Below are 27468 nucleotides of genomic sequence, written 5' to 3' on the forward strand. Positions count from 1 at the left end.
TGTTTTGTCTTTTCTTCCACATTATGTTCAATACTTCTTTTTTCTTTTCTATATTTGTTTCACTAAATAAAAATAATCCCACTATTTTCTTTGGGTCTTCGTCGTATGGTTGTTGTAGCTCAATTACTTTATTCCTTTCTTTTCTATATTCCTGGCAAAATAACAAAAAATGTATCAAATCTTCCTCCTCATTTTCACAAAAATTACAGTTTACATTCCCTCCATTGTGTCTATTTACAATATTTAGTTTTAACGTATTAGTTCTTGCTCTAAAAATATCACTGAAGCAAATGTATTGTCATAAATTAACTCTTCTTTAATTTCTTTCTTCCACGTTCTATATATTTCTAAGCTCACTTTACTTTCTATTTCTTCTTTCCACTTTTCAGTATCCCACTTTCTGGTTTCCGTTTTTATTTCTGCCTTGTTCATTCTTTTTATTTGTCTTATACCTAAACTTAATTCTTCCAAATACTTTGCAGGTTGTTTCCACCATCTTCCTTCTTTTTCTTGAATATCCTGGATAATTATTTTCAGTATTTCCTTCTTTCCATTCAGGGTACGATTTAAGTACTGCAGCTTCCCATCCATCACCCTTGTTTTCATAGAAGATGCACCTATCTCCCCTCTTAGAGCAGTATTAGCTGTGCTTTTAGTGGCACCTAAAATCTTCCTATATACCCCATTCTCTATTCTTTGTAGTTTCTCTATTTCAGTTTCTGTTAGATTTATAACATTTGTTCCATACAAAATAGATGGTAAAGCAATACTTTTCCAGAACGTTTTTCCTATCATCACTTTATTGCAATTTTTCTCTATAACTGAATATGTTAGATTAGCTAATTTTTGTGCCTTTTCTATCATTACCCTTTTCTGAGTTTTAAATATATTCCTACTATTGTCTAGCTTTATTCCTAAGTATGTCAAACTTTCTACTACTTTGATTCCCTCTATGTTATCTGGCTTTTCTTTCATATTGTAAAACATAATATTACTCTTCTCTTTATTAATTTCCAACCCACATTTTTTACTAGTTTCTACTAATATCTGAATGTTACGCTTAGCATTATGTATATTCTGTGCAATTATTAAGGCATCATCTGCAAAAAATAATGATTCTATCTTTCTTATCTTTCTGGACTTTCCTTATTCGCACGAAAGCTAAAGAAGAAGAAGCTCTGAAGACGTCGCTTTCGTACCGTCCGATCAAACTTGGGAGGAACCGTGTACTTTGGAATCATCTGATAGAAACCGTTTCTATTAATGTAATTGATAAGGCCTGATAAGACGAAGTCCAATTACTAGAAAAAAGCGATTACCACACTAAGGCGAGATGGCACTGTCAGCGACCCTGCTGCTCCGCCAGGTTAGGCATTGTGCCATTGTAAAATCTAAGTCATATTTTTAGTTTTCGTTGAAAGTCTTGTTGTTAGGCTTAGACATTATGACCTTGGGGGAAAGCTAAGGTTATGCATAAATCAATTTCACGTGGGTTATCTGAATGACTGTGATTATTCTTGACAATAGCTTAGTTTAGCTTGATTCAGGTAGAAAAGTAACCTTGATAAGGGTGTAAGTATATTAGTCTAGGCTCTCAGGTGTCCCTGAAGGCTAGGCTTTGGCTAATCAAATATTATTATTATGGAGTTTTTTTTAGATGGTTTTAATGGAACAGATGTAAAATTTCAAGTTATGGCTGAAAAACCACAGTTTAATAGGAAATCAAGCACGTGAACGCCACATAACGTAAGGTTCCCCACCTAACCTAGCGTAGGACCTGTGTCCTTACATACTTTACTACCGTTGTCTCAGCCCATCAGTGGTTATCTATGGTGAACTTAGGCCAGTGTTATCAAGAATAGTAGGCTTAATACAGGCTAAGTCCCTAGGATAGTTCTGAAGGTTATTGACAATTTGGAGTGGCTTAACTTTTTCACCTGATATTGTATCGCTGTTAAATTTGCAATTGTCATGGAGCAATTTATCTGATTTACTTGCTAATTTATACTTCATCTTACTTTTTTTTTTAATCCTTTGCAGGGGCTTTTGCATGGTACCAAGAATTGTATCTTAAGAGCCAACAGTGCCACTGGGACCATGGTGGTTCAATCAAGATATTTTCGTGATGACCAAGAGAGTTTACCCCGTCTTCCTGTTCCTCCCTTGGAAGACACGCTGAATAAATATCTGAAGTAATATAACATTTTACAATATTAAGCCTCAACTTTTATAGTTGCTGGCCCATAAGTTAAACATGTTTTATTAACTTTATTTTAACACCGATGTAAACTTTATTTTAGCACTGTTGTATTTTTTTAGGTTTTCAAGTAATTGGCCACTCCTAAAAGACAAAATGCTGTGATAAAGATGCTCAGCTTCAGTATGAAATTTGTTCGTACATGGATACAAACCTTTGTCCTTTATAGGTAGTATGATTTCAGCAAAGATGGAAACTTTTTTTTAATTAAAATGGGGTGTTGGTAGTTACTGGTGGGTAGTGGGAGAAGCCCTTCCCCCCCCCCCCTACTAACTCACTGAGAATTCACTTCGCTTTGACTGTAACTACCAAGTAGTACAGATGTACTCTTGATTAACAAACTTGGCTTATTCTTTTTTTTTCTCTCGGGAGACTGCCTGTGTATTTGCCTGTTCAAGGAGAAATCCCTAGTAGGCATGCCGTCTTGTCCTAGAATTCCTGGATGACATTACTGAGCTTTATGAGCAAGCCAAATGTGGATCCCCATTCTTTATGTCCTGGTTGCAAGGGGGCATGACTGTATGCAGTCTTCCCCTTGTGAGAAAGGTAGGGACTGGTCAGCCACCTATAGGCAAAAAGAGGTAGAAGAAAACCAATCAAGATTCTTCCGTTTAGGGTCCATGAAGTCGAAGAAATCTGCTGGTTCTATACTTTCTTCTCTTGGAACTCAGGCTTCTGATCCTTCTACGTTTTTTGTAGATTCTGTTATTCAAAGAAAGTTTATATGTTTTTCTAATGCTTAGTGTAATTTATCCCAATTTATGTTAAAATATGTGAAAAGTTACAAATTTATGCACCGTGCATTTGAAAACAAGCTTCTGTCGTTGACTTTGTCAGGTGTTGTTATTAAATCTAGATTTACAATTACAATACTTTACAATATATTTATTCATTAGCATTGTTTGTTGACAAAACCTATATCAGAGGGGGAAATTTAGGTTAGTAAATAAATTTAGATTCACATTACTTGGCAATCATTTGAAAAGAATGATGGTATTCGGAAAAAAAATTCTTCCGACCAATCAGCTATTAGGAAACTATTCTGAGCTAAAAGGGGCACCCTTGCGAGTCGGTGCAAATCTGCCTCGCTAAAAATGATTGACTATGAGTCGTCAGGGGCAAGTCTTTGAGTCCGAATGTTTTCTTCATCCTCATGTGGAAAGGAATCTAAACAATAAGCCCCCAATTTACGGGTTGCCAATACCACATTAGGCAGTAGCATTAGAGGATACCCTTTGACGCTCGTGGGAAGGCTTATTGTTTATGCTATTCCACTTTTCATCCTGATCTGATGGGTAATCAACAGTTTGGACTGCCTCAAACCTTGAACATTATGATGGTTACCCTTAAGTGGCCGCATGCAGAATACTACCTAGACTATCTGACGCTGTTCAATGAGGCTCCAAGAAAACTGCCTAATTGACCAAATCTTCTCCGCCAACTCCATCTTTAGAGACACCAAAACTCCATGATGTAACTGTCTTTATGGATAGAGCTGACATAAGCCTTTTTATATAGTTGATATATGAAGTATATATATGTTTTGATGTTAGTACTGTTTTTAAGATATTTTATTTTAATTGTTATTTTTTTCTTATAATGTTTATTTATTTCCTTATTGCCTTTCCCCACTGTGCTATTTTTCCCTGTTGGAGCCCTTGGGGTTATAGCATCTTGGTTTTCCAACTAGGGTTGTAGCTTGGCTAGTAATAATAATAATAATAATAATCTCAGAGGATCGTCCACGGCAGTTTACCAAGCTGTCTCTTACTAGACAAGATGCATCTTGTCTAAGAAAGTGGTTTTGGCATAAGCCTAGAATGAAAGGTAAAATGACTGCCCTTCTAATCTTTTTTTTTTTTTTTGGTGGTGCAGCAGTTATGGCCACTATGTGCTGTACTACTGTATACTGTACATCAATTGCAATCTGGCTTCATAGCCAAGCAACCTTTCTTTACAGTAGGAGCTGTAAGAAAGTATCTTCCCCATCCTCCCAGACAATAGGGGAAGATGGATAGAATGTAATACAAATGTATAAGGACATCATATCCCATATGAGGAGATTGGTTTTCCTGTGCCCAAGTACCTATTTTACTTGGTTGAGGCCTAACCATCCTATACACAAACCATTGGGAGTTTGGCAGGAGTCATCACCTTTCCTCCTATACAAGACCAGGTGCTCTGACAATTCCTGGGAAAGTTGAACCACCTGTAATTTGGTTCATAGGGACCTCATCCCTTATTGGTAGCATCTCTGCCTGGTGATCACTATACGTGGTTTCGAGTCCCGCTCAAACTCGTTATTTCCTTTAGTGTGTGTGTGCAACCTTACCATCCTTGAGAGCTAAGGATGGGTGGTTTGTGGGAGCCTATAGGTGTACCTGCGGAGTCTTCAGCAGCCATTACTTGGCCCTCCCTGGTCCTAGGTTGGGTGGATATGGGGTTTGAGTGATGATCATATGATTAATGGTCACTCTCTAGGGCAATGTCCTGCATGCTAGGGCAATGTCACTGTCTCTTGCCTCTGCTATTCATGAGCGGCCTTTAAGGAAGAGTTCATTAAATGGTGATGGTTTGTATTTATGTAGGAGAAAATCACAAATCTTAAAAGTAAAGTAATTTGAATTTTTCCTTACTATACAAACCTGAAACCTTGAAGTTACACTTCCGCCTCGACTGCATTGCAGGTTCTAGGCCTGAATGTCAAAAGAGGTGAGCGTGGCTTCCTCGCTATCTGCTGGAAGTTATAACTACCTTATTAAAGTTTAATGGCCATTCAAGCTTTGATGGAGTCATAATCCTTTTAAGGGACCTAGGTTTGTACAGTTAGGAAAAATACAAATTACTTAGAATTTTTTATGTTTTAAGGTCATGTAAGTACACTTCTATTTTGTTTAATTATTCTAATACTGTACTACAGTTCTTATAGCAATTTTTTTATTATGAAACAATTTTAGTATGGCCTAATGTCAATTTTTTTTTTCAGAACGGTAAAACCTCTAGTAACAGATGAGGAGTTTAGATTAACAGAGGAACTTGTAAAGAAATTTAAGTCTTCCGATGGAGTTGGCCCTAAATTACAGCAATCATTGTTAGAAAGAGCCAAGACAAAAGATAATTGGGTAATACTTAGTTGTTAATTTGTTTGTTGTTAAGTTTCTACTGTGGTATAGTCTCAAACTGGATAATAGTGTACTGGACAGTATTTTTGTTCATACAATAGATAAACTTATGATTTACTTATACATACATACATATACCATGGCACTTCCCCCAATTTTGGGGGGTAGCCGACATCAACAAAGAAACAAAAACAAAGAGGGGACCTCTACTCTCTACGTTCCTCCCAGCCTAACAAGGGACTCAACCGAGTTTAGCTGGTACTGCTAGGGTGTCACAGCCCACCCTCCCACATTATCCACCACAGATGAAGCTTCATAATGCTGAATCCCCTACTGTTGCTACCTCCGCGGTCATCTAAGGCATCGGAGGCAGCAGCAGGGCGTACCGGAACTGCATCACAATTGCTCGCCATTCATTCCTATTTCTAGCACGCTCTCTTGTCTCGCTCACATCTATCCTCCTATCACCCAGAGCTTCCTTCACTCCATCCATCCACCCAAACCATCCACTTATGCAGTGCCATAATACTTACTAATAAATCATTCACGTTTGATTTATTTTTTAAATGTTAATGAAGCTGTAATTACTATAGTGATGAGTGGAGAAGTATTGAATTAAAAGCTCAAGATAGAGACTGGCGAAATCTAACCGAGGCCCTTTGCGTCAATAGGCGTAGGTGATGATGATGATGAATTACTATAGATTCAACCTCCCACTACAGCTTATTAAGTTTTATAAATTTTCATTGATTTTATTGCTAAGGAATTATAAGAATTTATCGTAATTTTCTTTTCACTTTATCTTGTTTTATTATTGGTATTGTTTTTTCAGTTTTTTATTATCTTACATTTTTTGTGTTGTTAAATTAGTTCCTTGGCATGAGTAAAAGGAGTGATTTACTTTTATATTTTGTCTTTGACCTTTTTATTTCATCTGGATCATATTCAAGGGAAGTCTTGCACTCTATGAACTCCTTTTTAAGTGCATGCACTCACTCACCCATACTATATAAGAGAATTGACTTTAAGGAGGGCATCTGCTTTGTTTGAAAGGGATTGGAATAGGTATGAATGCTAGTATAATCATACTGACAGTAGTGAGGCGGGGACAAATTATGGTGGTCACTATGTATAAGTGGCCACCCAGTTTGAGATATCTGAGTAACTAGGTGCAAACATCCTTTTAACCCTTTTACCCCCAAAGGACGTACTGGTACGTTTCACAAAAGCCATCCCCTTACCCCCATGGACGTACCGGTACGTCCTTGCAAAAAAAGGCTATAAAAATTTTCTTTTGCATATTTTTGATAATTTTTTGAGAAACTTCAGACATTTTCCAAGAGAATGAGACCAACCTGGCCTTTCTATGATGAAAATTAAGGCTGTTAGAGCAATTTAAAAAAAAATATTATGCGAAATGTGCTTGAAAAAAAATAATCCCTGGGGGTTAAAGGTTGGAAAGTTCCAAATAGCCTGGGGGTAAAAGGGTTAAAGATTTTATGTTAAATATCTTGTCCCTGTAGCCCAGAAGTAGAGCGGAAACATCTGGGAAGATTCAAAGAACAAGTTAATATATCTAAAGGGAATTCAGTAGTAGATATATCAGAAGATTGAGGTAAATCATTCATTTGTTCCTACACAATACAAACCAGTTTCCTTCAATGTGAGTATAAAATCAGTGAAGCTGGAATGGCTGGTAAGATTTAGCAAGGTAGTTATAACTACTGGCAGGTGGTGTGGCAGCTCCAACCAGCAATTAGTCCGCAAGACTTGCTCTTTTAACTTCAGTCGCAGGCAGTACAGTTTATACATATTCTTGTTGCCTCTAAAATTTGGGCTTTTAATTTTTTTCTTTCTCTTTCGAGATTAAATGGATAAGTGTGTAAGCATGTGGTTGTGCCCAGGTAAACCTGGATAAATTAAATTAAAATTAAATGGATATGTGAGAAGTGTGGCAGGTTTATGCACAAACTTGCAAATACAGTAACCTTAATCATCCTTGTGCTATTTGCAAGGCCTTGACTCTGTTAAGTCATCCACTTATTTTGTGAGGATGTACAATGATAATGACAGGCTTCACCTTACAAAGTTGGCCTTCTCTGGGCATTGTAGGTGCTCCGTTGACAAGAGAAGGTTTTGAACTTCTATGCTTCACTGTAATGTCTTCATGACTGCTGATACACCTGTGGAGGCAGTGAAGGACGTGGCATATGCTGGTGGGGTCTCTTCTGCTTTTGAAGGGGCCCCTGTGGCCTCTTCCAGTTTTTGTTCCTTCTCTGCCTTGTCTTTGTCAGATCCTCCAAATGCTGTTACTTTTAAGAAGAAATCATTGATGAAGTTCTGGAAGATCTATCGACAGGAGTTGCGATAGACTCCGACCAGTCTCAACACATTACTTATAAGATAGACAGTATAGTACCAAGTCCAACCCAGACAGGGAAGGTGTCATGGCACATGGAACAGGAGTTATGATTCCTGCTTTGCCAGTGCTCAGTCTCATACCAGACTGAGCACATACACTGTCAAGAGAGATGGTTCTGTACTGATAACCGACATAGAGTGGAAAGGTGTTTTGGTATGTGGCATAGGAACTTAAGCTCCTTCAGTCTGTGGTCGGTCTAATGCCAAACTGAGAACAATTGGTCTCCTCTCTTTTGCGATCAATGAGATATTCCCTTGCGTAAATATGATCGGGAATATGACCTTTAGTCAGCTTGTGATCAGTTTCTATGTGATCGATCACCGTTACATCAGCCTTGTGATCGGTCAATTTATGAAGGTTCTTGTAACTCCCTAGTCACTTGACATGATCGCTTGCTCTTGCTCAGTAGGAAATAGGATCATCTGTTCTTTCCCTGTGTGGCCAATCCACATGCTGGGAAGTGCTTTTACGAGCACGAAGATGTTCAGTCGCATATATGCAATTGGCAACAAGGTCCTTCACCTCTTGGGGACTGGTATGTACTGAGCACCACCCGCTACTGCGCTCAACAATAAGCACCATGAGAAAGGAACAGTAATTTTGAGTTTTCTAACATGGTGACCTATGTATATGCATTGTATGGGAGGACAAGTCATACAAGCCCACTACTGATCCTTTAATATTTTACTTTGTCAAAGCTTATAGCGTAATGAATGTTGGGCGAGTATTGAAATAGCAGTTTTAATCTAAAATATTCTATTTTTTCATTGATATCCAGTCTTACTATTGTTATGACATTCCTGTTAACTCAAATTGTGACATTTCTGTTAACTCAAATTTTTATGTATTATATATTTATCCTTTTTTCAAGCACTTTTATATTAGTTCTTTTTATATTAGTTTTATATGCAGTTTATGAAACTTTTTTCAAATTTTTTTGTTAATGGGACATTTTGGTTTTAAAAGAAGAATTTAGTGTAGTAAGGAAAAAAAATTATATTGTTTGTATTTTGTCTTGCATACATAGATTTTCCTGTAACCATTTAAGTACATACCATGATTGAACTTTAATTGATTGGAACTTCAAATTATTAAAAGTATTTTTATGTAGGAGTTTATTATGACATATAGTTGAATATTTTTGTTAGGTCTTATTTTCTCATTGAAGGAAATATATAATGACCCTTACTTTTCTTTTTCAGTTGTATGACTGGTGGATGAACACTGCTTATTTAGATTATCGATGGCCAGTTGTAGTTTGGTCCTCTCCAGGCTTAGTCTTCCCTTTACAAGAGTTCAAAACACTTGATGATCAGCTTAGTTTTGCAGCCAAGATGATTGTTGGAGCTCTGGATTACAAGAAGATGGTTGATGAGTAAGTTGAGAAATTTTTGCCTACATGATACAAACATTTAACCTTTAATAAGATGTGACTTTAGTGAAGCTGCAGACAGCCGTTTATACTTTTAACAAGGTAGTAGTAGTAGCTGGCATGTGAGCCCTGGACCCTACCCTCCCAGAAAGACCCCATTCCCTTGTAGGTAGCCCTCCCTCCCCTCTCAGGTAGCATCACCTTCACTTTGACTGAGGCCACATGAAAGTACAGACATACTTCATGGTGCCCCTCATCTAGCTGTTTTGATATTTTGCTTTTTCTTACTGTTTGAATTAAATGTTTTTGCAGACAGTTGCATTTGAGGGATATTAAGGGGAGAAACCAAGGACATTCAGCTCTTCCTAATAACTGGATTAGTATTACAGTTTTCTCTACTTCCTGCTGTAATCCAGCATACTTGTTTGCATTGGTGTTTTATCCCTAGTGTGTGTAGTCATAGAATGACAACAATGTGAACCTAAGGATATTGGTTTTCCTTGGATATCAAGGGTGCTGGTGCTCTGTCTGTACATGAGTTCCTCCATCACAGTGTAAAGGAGAGGGGCGCCACCTTTCTTCTCTCCTTCTGTGTCTGCAAATCCCTGAAGGCTCTAAGGGCTATGCACTTGGCTGTGCTGTTGTTGTGGCTTCTCCTTGTCAGAGCTTCATCATTGGCCTGCATGATTCCTGAGAAGGTGAACTTCAAGTTCTCCCTTGCTGCATCTTCTGAAGAAAAATGAGTAGTAGTAGTCCAGGAATTCCGATCAATAGAAGTTACGTGCACATTCCCATGATCATGATTCCCTACACGCTTTTCTCTACACAAACATTCACGTCCATGTGTATTTTCACACACACACACAATAGTCATTTACTCCTCCACGTGTACAATTACCTCTAAGCGCACAATTTCCACATTTGTTCCGAATTACAGTACCCTCAGTGTCCAGACATTCTGTCACCACTCGAGCTGTCTTGGTGTGACCAGTCACTTCATGATCAGATTTCTCCTCCCCAAAAGAGTGATGAGAACACCCCTGGCTGATCACTTTCATATCTAGGTGTACTCCTCCCAGCTGAATGGCAAGAACACCCATGAACAATCTCTCCCCACGTACTTGTTGAAAGGATTGTACGTACTGGGAACATATCTACTCAGGTGGACAACCCTATTACCCTCTCATCTCCTATGTGAGGAGAGAGATTGCGTATCTAGATAGAACGTTCCCTTCCCTGAGGATACTTTTAGTATGATATTCGTGTATTAACTGCGCTTGTCAAACTCTTGTAATTGCACATCTTGTACCAGTTCTTCAGTGACTCTCAGGTTACAGAACCTCTGGCATCTGCTTCTTCCAACTTTCCCAGTATGTGATGCAGGTGAAAGAGGAACCTATTATTGTTTTCATTGCTTGTATAGGATCTACTATACACGAGCTCAGTTTTTCTCGTGCTTTTCCTTTTGTTTTTTCCTCTTCATAGGAATGCTCCAATTTTGTACTCGCCTGAAAAGACAAGTCTCATTGTGTTTGTTCTCTATGATCATCATTTACATTGGGATCGGCCATGTATTGCAGTGGAGAACCATGATTGGTTGCTGCATTCGGGAATCATTTAATTGGGAACCAGATAATCAGGAACTAAGTGCTCAGGAACTGCGTGAGCCCCATGATTGAAACTTATGATCATTCTTCAGGTGATCATTGCCTTCCAATTATGTTACCTGTTTCTTCCTAGTGCTCATACCATCCCGAAGAAGAAGAGGGAGATGACATCCCCAAAGCACAGGATGACGGATAGAGCAGTCTTCCAAGATTGCTCTGCATGTTTTAGTCAATTTAAGGGATTCTTCACTATTACGAGAGAGGACAAAATTGGATATTTCTTCTCAAATAAATGAATAGGTGTTTAATGAAGGTTGAGATGGTATGATATAGGGAACTGAGCTGCCTTGGCAGAGGCCTGCGCTCCATGAGTGCCCTTTTTACTTGTTCCCTCTGTAATTGATTCTTATTGTTTTATATTCTTTTGTAGTTTCATATATAATGAATGAGACAACAGATGGGGCTACATGGCTGACATAAAGAATACCTGAAAGGGTATGTGAGGACATAAAGGTTGAAAACCCTTGGTTTAGTGGGACGAACAGTGCTATACTAAAAGCCAAACCCGAAATTTTGGTACGATGTAGTGAGTTCCTGTTCCCAGTGATTGATCTCGTGCAATTCTGAGCATGAGCACTGCTGGTTAAGACTTGGGTAACTGTTCTTGTCCTTCCTCTGCCACAGTAAGGTTCTGAGTCGCTTTGGTGACATCATTGCTTGAGGTCTCCCAAACTCATAGATGTATTCGTGACTGAGTTTTCGGAGATGACAAGTTTATTGAACTCTGTCATGCAATAGCAGTTGGAGCAGTGACTTCTCAAATGCAATTTGTTCCGTAACCGAAATACAAACCATGCTATTTACATTGGGTTTACCTTTTAGCGCAGCTGAAATGGCGAGCCATTAGAATTTAACGAGGGTGTATTACCCCCGCACTAGTTAGCGGGGGGGTAGGGGAGTGGTAGCTAGCTACCCCTCCCCCCCCTCACACACAGATGAATGCTCACTTTCACTTTTGGCTCGGACTGTGACAGACGTCTCTGTCTTGGTCCTCTCTTGGCAGCCATTGTTTGTTTTGTCTTTACTTAATCGCTTACTTTTCTTTTACTCAATATATATGTAAACATGTTTTCATGTTTGTATATATATTTGAGTATAGAAACCAGTAAGTTTCCTTTTCAGATTTGTGTGTAGTGTACGATATCTACGTGGTGTCCTCGGCAGTTAGGCCACCACGGCGTAATTTTATGGGTGGCAATCGAGTTTGACTTCGGTCTTTCTCTCTCTCTCTCTCTTGAGGTCGTTCACCCTTTTACTACGTGTTACTACGCCCTTGTAGCTTCCTTTCCGTGTGGGGGGTTGCTACGCCATACGTTTGTCTCAATTAGTTTATGAATCTAATTGTAGTTTTTTTTTTTTTCAGCTTGTAGAACGATTCCTTTCGGGGTTTTTGTTCTTTCTTTAGTGTTCATTCATTTTTAAATTACATAATTACATAGTTTCATAATTATAATTGTTATAATTCTGTTTTGGTTACAGCTCTCCTTCCGTGAGTGTAAGTGGTTGTGAGGGCACATGCCTGTTGTGTAATTCTTGTTTCCTTTCCCTCGGGATTCCTCTTCGGAGCCTTCCCGGGGGAATGAATGTGTACTAATGATTTTTGTTTTATTTTTTTACAGTTACCGATCTAGTTCGTTTCTGTAATATGGCAACGGTGTGAGCTGCCTTGTTGAGGCCTGGGGATTCAGCTGTTGCTGCCTCCCCCCTTGTATTTTTGTCAGGGGCGTGTCTCCTTCTACTGGAAGTACTCCCGTGACGACGGACAGCTCTCCAGTTCATTTTAGAACTCTCAGGAGGCTTGCCTCCTTGGGCGGGTAACTTTCCTTCCGAGGGAAGTTTTTCCTGTCCAGGCTTGAGTTTTTCCCCTTTTGGGGGGTTCTTCTCTTGCCTTTTTTTTGTGCGACTATGCTCTTGGTGCTGAGCGGTCACACCTGCAGTTTCGCTCAAGGGGCTGGGCAACTGCAGGAGCGCCTCTTCGGAGGATTGCTCCTTTTAGGTCGCAAGAGAGTACACTCATAGAGATTCCTCTTCGGAGGATTCTTTTGCTGCTGTTGCTGTTGGCCTCCCTCGCCAATGTTCGCCCGCGCGCGAACCAACGGTGTTCCGTCGCGCGAACCGACGGTGTTCCGTCGCGCGAACCGACGGTGTTCCGTCGCGCGAACCGACGGTGTTCCGTCGCGCGAACCGACGGTGTTCCGTCGCGCGAACCGACGGTGTTCCGTCGCGCGAACCGACGGTGTTCCGTCGCGCGAACCGACGGTGTTCCGTCGCGCGAACCGACGGTGTTCCGTCGCGCGAACCGACGGTGTTCCGTCGCGCGAACCGACGGTGTTCCGTCGCGCGAACCGACGGTGTTCCGTCGCGCGAACCGACGGTGTTCCGTCGCGCGAACCGACGGTGTTCCGTCGCGCGAACCGACGGTGTTCCGTCGCTCGAACCGACGGTGTTTCTTCGCAGGAACGTCGGCTTAATTCTTGCAGTATCCATTGCTCGTCTATGGGTTATCGCTCGCCGACCACCAGCTCTCGCCCTTCCTACCACGCTCGCCCTCCTTCTGCGCTCCTTCGCTCACCTTCGTTTGCGTTCCTGCGTGACCGCGCATGGGCGCTTCCACGTTCACCCACGCGCAAATCTTTGAATTACCATCGCGCGAGCTCCAGGGCGATTGCGACCACGATTCCCATTGGGGTTTTCGCAGCATGGCCAGCCTGGCGAGTTCTTCTGAAGCGTATTTCCAGAACACGGCCTCACCCCATAAACGCAGAGCATGGCACTTGCAAGAATAGGAAGAAACTTCAGGGAGGTCTGAGCAACACTCCTCTTTCCAGAACCTGGGTTAGCCCTTCCCCGTCATTCCCTGGAAGGATTTTTGGCAGGGGGCTTTCCGTTCGAGATTTCGCCATCGGCCAAGGGGTGACTGCTTACCCCCTTCCTCTAGGGGCTTACCAGGTCCTTTCCCTCCTCGGTTACGGCCCGAGGTTTGGTTCAAGGAAGCTACAGGAAGATCATGGGTACTTTCCTCCTCTCGAGCTCAGGCACCTTGGCCTTTCGTCGTTAAGTATCTAACTTGCGGACAAGCTCGATGTTGTACCATCTGGACGCGCTGACTGAGGGCTTCCTTCGGGTGTCTCATCTGTGGAGGTCGACGTCCTCAGACACCCTTCCATCCTTGAGAAGAGTTTGTTTGTGCCCAAGGACAGAGACTTAGACAGCGGCTGTGCGGAGGAAATCGACTTCCGTTTTCACTCCTCCAAGGCGCTTTCTTCCAGACTCTGCAGGGCTCCAGCGCCCTTTTCTTTCAACCACGTCGGCCTAAGTTATCGGCTACGACAACTGGGACAAGGTGTCCAATTGCAGTTTCCTCATGTCAGGAACAGATGGCACGGGAGGCTCCCCCGGGGGGGGCGTAGTCCTAAAAGGAGTGGCAGAGTTCACGAACTCTAGGATTGCAGGTTTCTCGCTGGGAGGATGCTTAAGGTTACTCATTCGGATGTCAGCTTCCCGATGCCCATTCCCGCACAATCTCTGTGATCAGCCAAGGATATCGCGCCTGCCGTCTCTGTCAGCGAATTCAGTGTCTCTGAACCTCTATGCCATAGCGTCGGCAAGAGTTGCCCGGTTAGGCAGAATGATCCATACCCTAGGCGAAGGTCCTCCATAGGATCATCGACGGCTTCACCCCCGGCCTCTTCAGTCGATCCTTTCTTGTAAGGAAGGATCTGAGAGGGGAGTTCCGTAGTAGACCTCTCAGCCCTGATCAAGTTTGTCGAACAAACTTCGGCCAGCGTAGAACAGCAGAATCGATCAGACTGGTAACGAGGCGACAGGACTCCTTAAACCCTGGGTCGGAAGGACGGGTACTTTCAGTTTCCATTCCATCCATCTTCCAGGGAGCTCGTCGAATTCAGCCTAGACTGCAAGTATTCCTGCTTATGATGCAGTGTGGCTATCCCGCCGTGGCATAGCAGGTTTTTTTCCCCAGAGAACTCTCCCTGCTTTCCTCATGGCCGCTCAGGTGCAGGCTTCCGCCTCCTCTGCTTTTTGGAGGGCTGGTCAACTCCGGTAGGCTCAGGTTCGACCTTCTTCAGCGCCGGGACAAGCTTCCGGATGCTTACCATGAGTGTGGGTTCATGGTATTTTGCTTGGAGCCTTCTCTTCTTCTGCCTCAACATCTGGAGTATCTGGCCATGATATTGAGTCAACGGCCTTACCACGTTGGAAACCCCGCTTCTCGTCCGTCCAGCGAGGTTAAACAACGTCGGTTCTGGTCGGTACTTGGATGGGTGACCACCTGGGGACGCCAGATTCTGTTGCCACATCCTCCGAGCCTTCCTTTCAGTTGACTGTGGCAAGACTGAGGAGAGTCGCAGTACCTGTTCTCAGTCAAGCAGAGCTTTCAGCCCTACCTTGGAACGTTTCCTAGTTCTCCTTTCCTCATTGACCCGTCTATAGTCCGAATGGGTTCTCAGGATAAGTTCCATGTGGGGCAGTCCAAGTTCCGGTGGTTTCAGGCAACGTTTAACCGGACTTCCTGGCCCCTATGGGACCAGCGGGACTATTAGACCTGCAATGGGTGTTGACCTATGGAACCTCTTGATGGTAGTGGATATTCTCGTCCTTTCCCCACATTCTTGATGCTGTTCTCGGACTCGTCAAAGGAAAGGGGGGGGGGGGGGGGGCATGTTCCGGTCCAGGCCTATGGTCAAGACCTGAAGGATACCTCTCCATCATTCAGGCAGGCTTAGGGGCCGTAGTCTGGCCCCTCTACAGATCCTACAGCTCCTGCCGAGTCGCCCCGTGAGCGTCGACTTCATGATTCTGGCGTGTTCTAACCAGCAGGGGACGCATTTTCACACCTTCACATCTTGCAGTAGAGATACCGGGATGATTGAGATTCTCTCAATACTACCATCGGCTCTCTCATTCCAGGCAGAGGAATGTTCTCTCCGACTATCCGAGCAGAGCCTCGTAGAGAGAGTGTACCTGGGGGTCTTTGACCTTGAGTAACCAGCAAGTCCTGGTCTGGGGGACCTGATCGCGACAGCTTGGAACCTCAAGCTTCCGCTGTTCTTCCCCCCAGTCTCAGACCCCGAGACTCTGGCAAGATGCATTCCGGTGATGGTGGGACAACTTCGACGCCTGCGTCTTCCCTCCTTTTTGTCTGTGGACAAAGGGTCTCAACAAGACCAGGTTGTCTTTCAACCTTTCAATGGGAGAGCTCCACTGGGACTATGCGCAGAACGGTTTCTGGACCCTCTGCTTCCCCTGACGGAACTCCCGGGAGAGCTTCTCCCACGGCGCAGACTACTCAAACAACCACACTGCGACATCTCTCCCGAACCGGGGCGTTGCTTCGGCTTCATGCCTGGAGACACTACGCCTCCTCCTCAAGAAGAGACAACCCGCTACAGTCGCGGTACGGAGGTCGCGTCATCTGCGATAGTCATCCGCAGGGTTCTTCCAGGCAAAGTGAAGAGTCTTCGGTGGTTGGTGCCGTGGGAGATATACCTCTTCCCTTGAGGCCTCTTCTCCAGCAATAACGGTCTTATTGCCTTTCGGCGGGAGGAAACTCCTTTCCGCTCTCGGCAATGAAGCCTGTCGCTCAGCCTTTCCCTGACCTTCAGGCTTAAAGGAATAACTTTTTCCTGCCCGCTGGATCTTTCCTCGCTCATGCGAAGCTACGATCATCCCTGCCCTAGTCGGAGGAAGACCTCCAACTTGGAGCATGGCTCGGACTTTTAGTCCTTTAAGAGATCTTCTCAAGACCCTTTACGACAGGCCTCGGATTGTATTCCGCCTTGGGTCTCCTGCTCACTCTGGCCACGGCCAGTGTGTAAGCAATTTTCTTGGTCTCGTACGACTCCGCCCTTTCTAAGGAAGAGGGGAAGGCAACATTTAGGTTCGCTCCTGAGTTGCTGGCTAGACTCAGAATCTTGGGGTCCCGGCCCTTCGGTCCAATTCCTTCAAGATTTTGAGTCTCCATTCTGTATCTGATGTCCCAAGACCTTCTCTTTCTTGCCAGTAAAGGAATCGAGAGGTTAGCTTTGGGAACAGCTGCAGTTTGTCCTCAGTTGCAGCCGATTTGGGAGCACAAGGAGGACACGGGGGAGAGTCACCAGTATACCTCTTCAGCCCGGACTCAAGGACATTCATCTCGACCTGTCTCCAGACCCTCCCCCGTCACGTCGCCCTACAGCACGATGTTGGATACATCGCAACGTCCCTCGCCTTCGAGTAATACTACTCTGTGACGCAGGTGCTACAAGCTGGAGTCTGGAAGCGTCTAATGACCTTCGCAGCCCGCTTCCTGCAGGGCGTGACCCACAGGAGTCTCGATACGTTTTCTATCGGTCTGTGGTGGCTACACAACAGCTGGTCTAACCTCAGGCTCCTTTTTGGACAGGTAGCAGAAGGTTGAGGGCATTGTTATCAGGTTTTAGTCTGCATGAACGAAAGAAGTATGTCTGGCCCTTATTTCTTTCTTCATCATCCCCTCTACGGGGAAGCAGCATCCTGGTCTCTGCATAGCTGACCTCGAACCTCTGCAGGTAAACCATGCTTCCTTGTGTTCCGAGTATTGAGTCAATAGTGTCGCGTCCCCCATACCCTGACGAGGTGGTATTGGGAACGTCCTAACCCAGAGTTCCTTCTGGAACTCCAGGTCAACTGCCTAGGACGGGTCACACTTCTTCCTTCACACACAAGCTTATGTAGGCCACACGGTTCCTTGCGGAGCAAGGAACTTGTGAGGTGCAGGGACTCCTTTTCTCGAGTGCGACTCACTCGGATTCTGAGTCCCCGGGTAAAGCCAAAGCCAGTATGGCTGGGGACTTACCACCCTACCTAATGGGTAAGTCACCCAATGTAAATAGCGTGGTTTGTATTTCGGTTACGGAACAAATGACAAATTCGAAGATAATTTGTATTTTTCCTAACCATACAAACCTTAGCTATTTACACATATTTGCCCGCCAGCCCTGTCCCCCAAGACAAGTCCTACCTCTAAGTGAAAGTGAGCATTCATCTGTGTGTGAGGGGGGGAGGGGTAGCTAGCTACCATTCCCCTACCCCCCCGCTAACTAGCGCGGGGGTAATACACCCTCGTTAAATTCTAATGGCTCGCCATTTCAGCTGCGCTAAAAGGTAAACCCAATGTAAATAGCTAAGGTTTGTATGGTTAGGAAAAATACAAATTATCTTCGAATTTGTTATTTTCGCACTCTTACAAGTACAAAGATGCTGCATTGTGCTAGAGAGGATGTCTGCAAGGATTCTATCTAACCAAGGACAGGCATTCAATCACCCCCTTCTGTCTGCGGACCACCTGTTGAGTGTCCTCTGGGAGTAAAGATTTTGCAATGACACGTTGAGATGTCATCGAAGAAATCCATGGAAGTCGCATAACCGTTACTCCTACCTTTTCTTCCCCCATGGGAGAGGCAGTGCAGTTTTGATAACCTTCCCCTTTGATGAGAAATAATATTCTCTTACATCATTTGTGAGGTAAGAGGATGCTTTTGCAGGTAGATGCAATAATGTTAGAAATGCATTGAAATGGAAAACCTGTATCTCATTTTCATGTGTCTTCAAAGAAAAGAAATCCAACTAATGTTTAGTCAAAGATGTCATCACCTTAATTACTGTTATATGATCCCTTTTTGTGGAAATATCATAACGTGGCTTCTCATGCAAAGATTTTGTTATGTGGTGCAACATCGAGTCCAGATTGCATCAGAAAATTTGTTCTAGAAGCTTTTGGGGAGTGACCAAAAAGATTGTTTTTAAGAAAATCAATCGGGATGAAGAATACCGTATAAAAAGCTCTTTATATGGGAATGACAATTTCCTATCATAATTAGTTCTGCCCATACAGGGATGTATAAGCTTCAAAAAGAAACTACTTATGGAAGATAAGAATTAGAAAGCGTTAAGATAAACAAGGAATGTTGATACTGTTTGTAAGGTGATATATACAAATTTGTTTTGAGTGATTTAATTCTAAAATTAATTTTTATTGCCTTTCTCAAAATCAAAGGTTTTATGAAGAGTATGTATTCAACCCTGTCTGTTTGTTAATTTGTTTATTTTTTTGTTTATTTGTGACCAACTTTACACAAAATCTACTGTACTGATTTTATCCAAATTTGGTAGTTATGTTGGCTTTGATCCAAGGATTAATCTGTAACATTTTAGATAAAGTACATCTAAACACAAGTACTCAGCAGTACTTTGAAAATAATGGCATTGTTAAGTAAAAGGTAAATATGAATAATATGCAAAAACTACTGAGCCAAGTACAGTGAAATTTAGTGGACATTGGATTTTGAAGAAAACACATCAAAGTGCTAGTAAGCAGTAGAGTTAAAAGTAAAATAAGACTGCTTGGTCTGGCGAATACATTCCCTCTACTGAATGCCCTTCTAATGGCATTTGTCTTTATCATATGCCCACTTCCAGAAGAGTTTGCTCATCAGTGTGATGACTAAAAGGTAAGATTCATGTAGATAAATGGAATTTTAATACTAGAATTTATAATTTTAATACTTGTCATCATCTGTTTCCCTCCCTCCTCCCCTTGTTAGTCTGTGGTTAATGTTCCTTTTGTGGCACCATCTTTTGGGACAGTCTTAGATATTGTAGGGTAGTGGGGGAGCAAGATTTTTTATTTAGAGGTCGAAAAGTCTCTGGCTTCGATTATTTTACACGGTTAGTATTGAAGTAATGACTTTTATCAAGATATATTTTTTTTTCATCAAGATCAAACCATTTTATTGTATTAGTATTTGGGATGTCATGTGGATGATTTTGTTTACATTTCAGGAAATCTGTTCCAGTGGAGTACATGGGTAAAGATAAATTAGATATGTCACAGTATTTTAACATATTGGGAACGTGCCGCATTCCTGGAGTGACAAGGGATTCCATCAAGTTTTTTGGAAAGGAATCAAACCCTCCAAAGCATATTGTTGTTGCACACAATAATCACGTAAGTTTTTGGTTACACGTTTCAAGTTAAATTTAATGTAGTGTATTTTGCATTTCATTATGAATTTATGCAAATATATATTATGTATTCCATTAGAAATTTATGCAAGTAATTATTTGCAGAAATAACTGAAATATTCTATTGGAATGGGTAATTGTACAGCACAGTATGTCATATATTTATAGTTTTCGGTGCCTTCAGATTTTTAATGTATTTATCCTGTCTTGCAGTTTTTCAAAATCAATGTTTATTGCGATAATGGAGAGGTATTAAGCGTGCGTCAAGTATTGCATCAGTTGAGGAATGTGGTTGAACGCTCCACTCACCCAGCAAGCCCTGTTGGTCTTCTCACTACACAGAACCGCAATGTATGGGGAAAAGCTTACAAGAAAATCAGGAAAGGTGCTAATTTTTCATTTGTTTAGTAGACTATGTTTAGTTTTTCTATTTTTAAATTTTATTGTTATAATCTTACAAAAATTTTGATCATGGCACATAGTTTCTGTCCAAGACGACAGGTAATATGGGATGTTTAAAAATGTGGTCAGGCTTGGATCAAATTATTTTGGGCAAATGTTACTTTATATTGGCTACTATATCATTATTACATCAAGTACAATTGTAAAATTATGTTTGATTAAATAAAATTAAGATAAAATATAGTGGAAAATACAGAAAAAAAGGAAGTAAGGATTTAGAAAGGGATTAAAGGTAGAAGTAGACTGAAGTGATCAGTAAAAATATACAAGTAACAGAATGATAAGGTAAATTAAAAGAAAAGAGGGAAGAATGTTTAATTAATGAAACTATTTGATGTGGAGCTTATTTTATTGATTCTTTTTTGTAGTGATGGGTTATTAGAAACTATGCCACAAGAGGATGTTTTTCATCTCAATGTATCTTCTGCAGATAAGATGAACAGAGCATCAGTGGATGAGATACAGCAGAGCATCTTCTTGTTAGCATTAGATGGGCCGATTGTTAATCCTACAGGCAACATAATGACTGATGCTGCTCTAAACTGTGTACATGGTAATGGTCCAGAAGGCTATGCTGGGAACAGATGGTATGACAAGACTCTTCAGGTGAGATTTTCATTGGGGTTTATTTTTAAGATTTTAAAGTTATTATATAAGAAATGAAGCATCTAATTAGTTCCACTGTGAATTTATTGGCTGTTAGGTAAATTTTGAAGTCTACTTTATTGGGAAATTGATTTCCTTAGATCATTTAGTATGGAACAAACTGTAAAAGGCCAAGTATGGTGCTGCTATATAAAAGAGAAAAATTATGCAAACAAAATCTGTTGCTTAGCCCATGAATGTATTGTGGGTAATGTTAAGATTCCGTGCAACAAATGGGGTAAGTAGCATGATTATTATTTCTTACAAGAGGTTGTCTTTTCCTTTTTCTGATTTTTTCTTCTCAAAACCATCCTTACTGTCCTCCCTTCAGTTGAAATGGCTATCCTGGAGGGTATTTAGCCTTGCATGGTGTATCGGCTCCTCCATGTTGACCAGTTTTTCCGACTTTTTACTATAGTCTATGGATATCATCAATCACTTTTATTATTATTCTGTACATATTGTTTTTGTTTTAATTCTTGTTAATCTAGTTTTTAAGTATGATGTCTCTTTTTTATTTCTATTAATTCTTATGCTGTCTGGAGACATTGAGCGAAATCCGGGACCAGTACGTCCTAGATTTCGTCAATGTCGTCTTCTGTATTGCAATATTCGTGGTCTTCATGCAAATATCCGAGACCTTACAGTTGCGTCCAGACAGTATGATATTCTTTTGTGCTCAGAAACTTTGGTTTCTAATATGAGGCACTCATCTGAGCTCCTTATAACTGGTTTTAAGAAGCCAATAATGCTGAAACGTGATTCCATTCCTAGGGCCAGGGGAATGGCGGTGTATATTAGGACCGAGTACCCTGCTTCTCATAAGTCCTGCTATCAATGTGGATGTCATGAGATTCAGGTAATAAAAGTTTGTGGCAGGCATAACAACTTTTACTTGTGTTCAATCTACCGGAATCCAGACATGGATGATTCTATCTTCGATTGTCTTCTTACCATTATGGCTAAGATACAAGAAGATGATAGAAAGGCTTCGTTTGTCTTTGTTGGTGATTTTAATGCTCACCATAGGGAGTGGTTGAGTTCTATCTCTCCTACCGATCGCCATGGCTTAAGAGCTTTAGACTTTGCCTCGGAATCAGGCTGTGAGCAAATCATAAATGAAGCTACTCACAGGTCTGGTAATTGCTTGGACCTCGTATACACTGACTCCCCTGGCGTTATAACTAGTAAGGTTGGTTCTCCAGTCGGGACTTCTGATCATGCCTTGATTTCATTATTAGTGAAGACTGAGCAGCCTGTCCCTGATATATCATATTCTTGTAAAATTTATATGAAATCCCAAGCAGACTGGAATGGGATTTTGCATGATCTTTTGTGCTTGAATTGGTCACAATTATATAATAGTGTAGATCCTGTTGTCCCTTTGAATGAGAATCTAGTCAACATAATTGATAGGCGTATCCCTTCTCGTGTGCTAAGGTACCGAATGAAGGACAAACCGTGGTTCAATGATGATTGTAGACGTGCTTATTTGGAGAAGCAGGAGGCCTATCACCTTTGGAAGGGTAACAGATCAGATTTGACCTGGAACAACTATACTCAGCTTCGAGCTTTAGCTCAGAGAGTTTATGCCTCAACTGAAAAGGAGTACAATTTAATCATAAAAGAAACCCTCTCTGGTACAACTCAGGAACATAAATGGTGGTCTACCCTTAAATCTGCACTCTTTGGTGTAGATGCAACAGTTCCTCCTTTACTTAAACCAGATGGCTCAGTCACTCACTGTCCAAAGGAAAAGGCAACCCTTTTGGCTGATGTTTTTGACAGTAAACAGAGTAATGAAAAACTTGAACTTCCTCATTCCTGTTTTCCTGAGGCTAAACTAACTAGTTTAGCTTTTCGATCTCGTGAGATTAAAGCTCTGTTGATGGACCTTGATGCTTATGGAGGTGTAGACCCTAATGGTATTTTTCCTTTGTTTTTTATAAAGACAGCAGATTTCTTAGCTCCAAAGTTATCTGTTATTTTACGCAAGTTAGCAAGAAGAGGAGCTTTTAGCACTTGTTGGAGAATTGGTAATGTTACTCCTCTATGTAAATGTGTTTGTGGTAGCTCAAGTCCCACTGATTACCGCCCAATTTCCATAACTCCCATATTATCTAAAGTTTTTGAACGTCTTCTGGCAAAACGTCTTAATAGGTTTGCTGAAGGTAATCATCTACTCCCTAGTTTGCAATTTGGTTTTCGGAAAGGCCTTGGAGCATGTGATGCCCTTCTTACAATCTCCAATGCAGTACAGAAATCCCTTGATTGTGGTCGGGAAGTTCGTATGATTGGCCTTGATTTTAGTGCTGCCTTTGACCGTGTTAATCATGAGGCCCTTGTTTTCAAACTGAAACAGTTGGGAGTGGGTGGGTCGTTTCTTAGCATTATTATTGATTTTTTAAGTAGTAGATCTCAAAGAGTTGTTGTTGATGGGCACCATAGTGAGTATAGGAATGTGATATCCGGTGTTCCACAGGGTAGTGTTCTTGGCCCATTACTTTTCATACTATATACACATGACATGTGGTTTGGCCTAGAAAATAAGCTTGTTGCATATGCAGATGACGCTACTCTCTTTGCATCAATTCCATCCCCTGAATGTAGATCTGGGGTTGGTGAATCCCTTAATAGAGATTTAGCTAAAATTAGTGCATGGTGCAAATTATGGGGTATGAAGTTGAATCCTAACAAAACTCAAAGTATGATTGTAAGTAGGTCAAGGACGGTGGCTCCTCAACATCCGGATCTCAGTATTGATAATGTTTCTTTAAATTTGTATGACTCTTTCAAAATTTTAGGCGTGATTCTTGACAGCAAATTTACTTTTGAGAAACATATAAGGTCTGTGTCTTCTTCAATTGCACAAAAAATTGGCTTATTGAGAAAGTCTTTTAAGATATTCGGTGATCAATCTATTCTGAAGAAGTGTTTTAATTCTTTTATTCTACCTTGTTTTGAGTATTGTTCTCCTGTCTGGTCTTCAGCTGCTGATTCTCATCTTAATTTGTTGGACAGAAACTTACGGTCTATTAAATTTCTTATTCCTGATCTAGATATTAATCTCTGGCACCGTCGATCAATTAGTTCATTATGCATGTTGCATAAGATTTTTCATAACTCTGACCATCCTTTACATTCAGATCTCCCTGGACAATTCTATCCTGTTCGTAATACTAGGCAGGCAGTTAATTCTAATAGCCAGGCCTTCTCCATCATAAGACTCAATACTACGCAGTACTCTAGAAGTTTTATTCCAGCTGTTACCAAGTTGTGGAATGATCTTCCTAATCGGGTTGTTGAATCAGTAGAACTTCAAAAGTTCAAAGTTGGAGCAAATGCTTTTTTGTTGACCAGGCGGACATGAGTCTTTTTATAGTTTATATATGACATATTCGTTGTTGACGTTGTTAATAGTTTATATATGATATATCTCTTTTGACATTACTTTTTTTAGAATAATTTATTGTTAATTTGTTCTCTTCAGTTATTTATTTCCTTATTTCCTTTCCTCACTGGGCTATTTTTCCCTATTGGAGCCCCTGGGCTTATAGCATCTTGCTTTTCCAATTAGGGTTGTAGCTTGGATAGTAATAATAATAATAATAATACTACATGTATACAAATCTTTTGTTCTTTTAAATATGGAAATGTCTTTAGCAGTGCTAGAATGGCCATTAAATTGTTAGCAAGGAAAAATGTTAACCTTATGGATATTCCTGTGAAGTGCAGTGTCGTTAAGTGTCCTCAATGCTCCCCTTGTGAGAATACCCCAAGCATAATGGTTTGTGTTGAGAAGGAGGAATCAAATTTAGTACTGTATACTCTTCAGCAGGAGCACAGTCATGCTCAGTCACCTAGATCATGACTCCTCTGTGACAGCATGAGAGAATGGTTGACAAGGGGAAGGAGAGGTCACCATTTCTCTTCATTCTCTACCAAACTCTTCTCTTTCCTCCTTTCCTCTTGACAGACATTTCTTCCTTGATACGAAGGCAGCGATGAAGTTCCCTGGGATACATAGTGAATATTCTCCTTTCGGAGTAAGTGACAGTACTCGCCTGCTAATTGGTACCTTAAGTCAGTGAGATGACTGTAATGTGTTGCTGTTACCAGTTGTTCACCAGGCGTAATTGAGCAGTCCTACTTGAACTAAACATCAAGGGAGGGGGCAACATATACACCTACCTTTTTCAATCCTTTTGTGATATGGAGAATTGTTCCTTACCCTGTAGCATACTCTGTACCTTATGGAACTTGCCCACCAATTAGTACCTTTGAGGTCAGTTAGTGATTACAGTATAAGCCCAGTGTGACAATCACTACAGTTTCATCAGTGGCAGGGGAATGGTTCTAACCTGACACACCTCCAGTAACATATAGTTGACGAAGAGGGGTATAATTCAAGTTACTTTCTTGTGATGATACAAACTTGTGCATCAACTGGTACTTTCAGGATCGGTTAGCAATCATGAGCCTGATATGTCAGCATTGGTGTACATCAGTTGCAGTTGAAAAGTCCTACTTCTAGTGCTGTTACCGAGCATTGCCGACGGAGCTTGCATGTCAACTGATACCTGTAGCATTGGTTAGCATTGGTGAGAGCTTGGTGTAACAGCAACTGCTGCTCACTTCCAAGCCACTAGGTTTTCCTAACGACCATTACTTCCAAGCCACTACTGTTTTTTTCAACAACCCTTGCCTCCAAGCCACTGCAGAGTTTTCAATATTAAACTTAGCCGGTGATTATATAAGCTGCAACTCTGTTGCTCGACAGAAAACTCTACGTTAAAAATCCGCCAGCGATCGCAATGCAGGTAGGGGGTGTACTTCAACAGCGCCATCTGTCGTGCAGGTACTCAGTACTCAATGTAAACACAGAACTCAATTTTCTCTCTGTCGGGCTCCCGGCAAGACCTACTAATTCGCTGTTACTAACTGGATTTGTTTTCACAACTATTTGGTGAAGTACACTATTCTAGTTTTGAGCTTTCGCTATGCAGGTGTTTTATCTTCATCTCAAAACTTGAACTCGTTTTGGATAGATTTAATTATGGTGACAAAGAGAGTATGGACTCTCTTTCACTTTTAAATGGCCGACCCTTCCCTTAGACGGAAGTGTGTTTAGGTTTTTAGTAATTTTGCTTAACACGTTATAGATCTATATATTTTATATCTCTGCCTTTATTAGGCCTCTTCGATTAACTTTCCATTTATTATAAACATATAAAAATAAATTTTTATGTTTTGTTTATATGCGACCTTTCCTGATAGTAGGCGGTCCTAACTTGGAACCGAAGTTAATCAACGTTGAGCCCGTTATATCATATTTAGCCTTTAAAGAATTTAAAACTTTTTAAATTTAATGTTTTATGAAAGAATTTCTTTGATAGTCTTCGTACTTTTTTCAAAGATGAACTAACGTTTAGTTTTTTAGAATACGCAGTTGTTGACGTTCAGGACGTTCAACATGCGCTCTATCGTTACGATAGAGAGAGAGTGTATCACGGTTTCACTTTGCAGTAAGAGTAAATCGATTCTGACGTTTTGTTCATTCTTTCTTAGCTTAAATGTTTTAAATTCTAAATTAAAGGAACTTTTTATTTGGAAAACCTTTCAGTTTTTTTCCTTTAGTCAAATAACATGTTTTTTTTTGACGATATATAATTGGGCTCTTCTCTTAGGTGCGAAATCTAGAGAGAAAGAGAGAGAGAGATAGAGACGGAGGGAGAGAGAGGAGAGAAAACGTTCCGTTCAAGCGGGTAACGTTGTTCTCGTGTTACTCTCGTCCCTAGTCTCTGTACGGGGAGGAAGGTAAAACGTTTCTAGGGTTTTATTCTTGTCCCCAGGCTATGTGCGGTGAGAGATTGTAAACGTAGTTTAGTTGAACTAGTGTTTAGTCTCTTTCCCAGCCACTGAATTTTTTATCTTTGTATATGTTTTCTGTTTTTTGCTAGTATTAATGAGCTGCATTATACGACTGATTTCGCAATTACTACCTTTTAATGAAGGGTAGAATTGCGTGTTTCAGGTAGAAATCAGTAAAAGTTTCGATTTCAGTGAAATAAGTGCAAAACAGAAAATCGATAAAGTGATATGCGCAAAGTGTTACAGTGTTGCGTCCGAGGGTTCGTCTGTTCGTGCCTGTCGTTCACGTAGTCCGGGACCTCTTGCAAGCTCCCAAGCCCAGGGGAGAAGTAATGTCGAACGACTTATGGGTTCGAGAGGCCTTGATCAACGAACAGACGTTTTTTCCCTCCGTGGTTTCGGGCGTATCTACCCAAGATCGCCCCACCCACACAAAGACGAGAGAGCCCATTTATTTCTCGTCTGCGGAAGAGGTTTCTCGTAAGAAACCATGGACCAAGGTCTCGCGGCTTATTAAGCGCAAGTCGGTCCCTTCCGCGCAAGTCCAACGGCCCAGTTGTAGCCACTGGGTCAGTTCGGACTCGCTGCAGTCTTCCGACGACTGCTCACCTCCTAAGAGAGGCAAAGCGGTACCGCATCAGGCAGTC

At 41.4% G+C, this 27468-nt stretch overlaps 1 protein-coding gene and 1 pseudogene across 3 annotated transcripts in view; both read left to right on the plus strand.

The window, feature by feature from the left end:
- Window positions 1-1178: 1178 nt before the first annotated feature.
- The window catches only part of LOC137654469 (carnitine O-acetyltransferase-like), a 44440-nt gene continuing 18150 nt past the window's right edge, over window positions 1179-27468 (plus strand). Inside the window, exons 1-7 of one of the 3 annotated variants that reach the window (XM_068388129.1) lie at window positions 1179-1366; window positions 2041-2192; window positions 5244-5379; window positions 9004-9176; window positions 19661-19826; window positions 20057-20228; window positions 20736-20911. In XM_068388129.1, the coding sequence (XP_068244230.1) occupies window positions 1334-1366; window positions 2041-2192; window positions 5244-5379; window positions 9004-9176; window positions 19661-19826; window positions 20057-20228; window positions 20736-20911 (1008 nt within the window). In that variant the 5' untranslated portion in view covers window positions 1179-1333. Of the gene's footprint in view, window positions 1489-2040; window positions 2193-5243; window positions 5380-9003; window positions 9177-19660; window positions 19827-20056; window positions 20229-20735; window positions 20912-27468 lie in introns of all 3 variants that reach the window. The other 2 variants (XM_068388128.1, XM_068388130.1) reach the window with 2 other exon arrangements.
- On the plus strand, window positions 15038-15156 carry LOC137654864 (5S ribosomal RNA; annotated as a pseudogene).

This window comes from Palaemon carinicauda, chromosome 15 (genome assembly GCF_036898095.1).
Source record: "Palaemon carinicauda isolate YSFRI2023 chromosome 15, ASM3689809v2, whole genome shotgun sequence".
In the NCBI taxonomy this organism is placed as follows: Eukaryota; Metazoa; Arthropoda; class Malacostraca; order Decapoda; family Palaemonidae; genus Palaemon; species Palaemon carinicauda.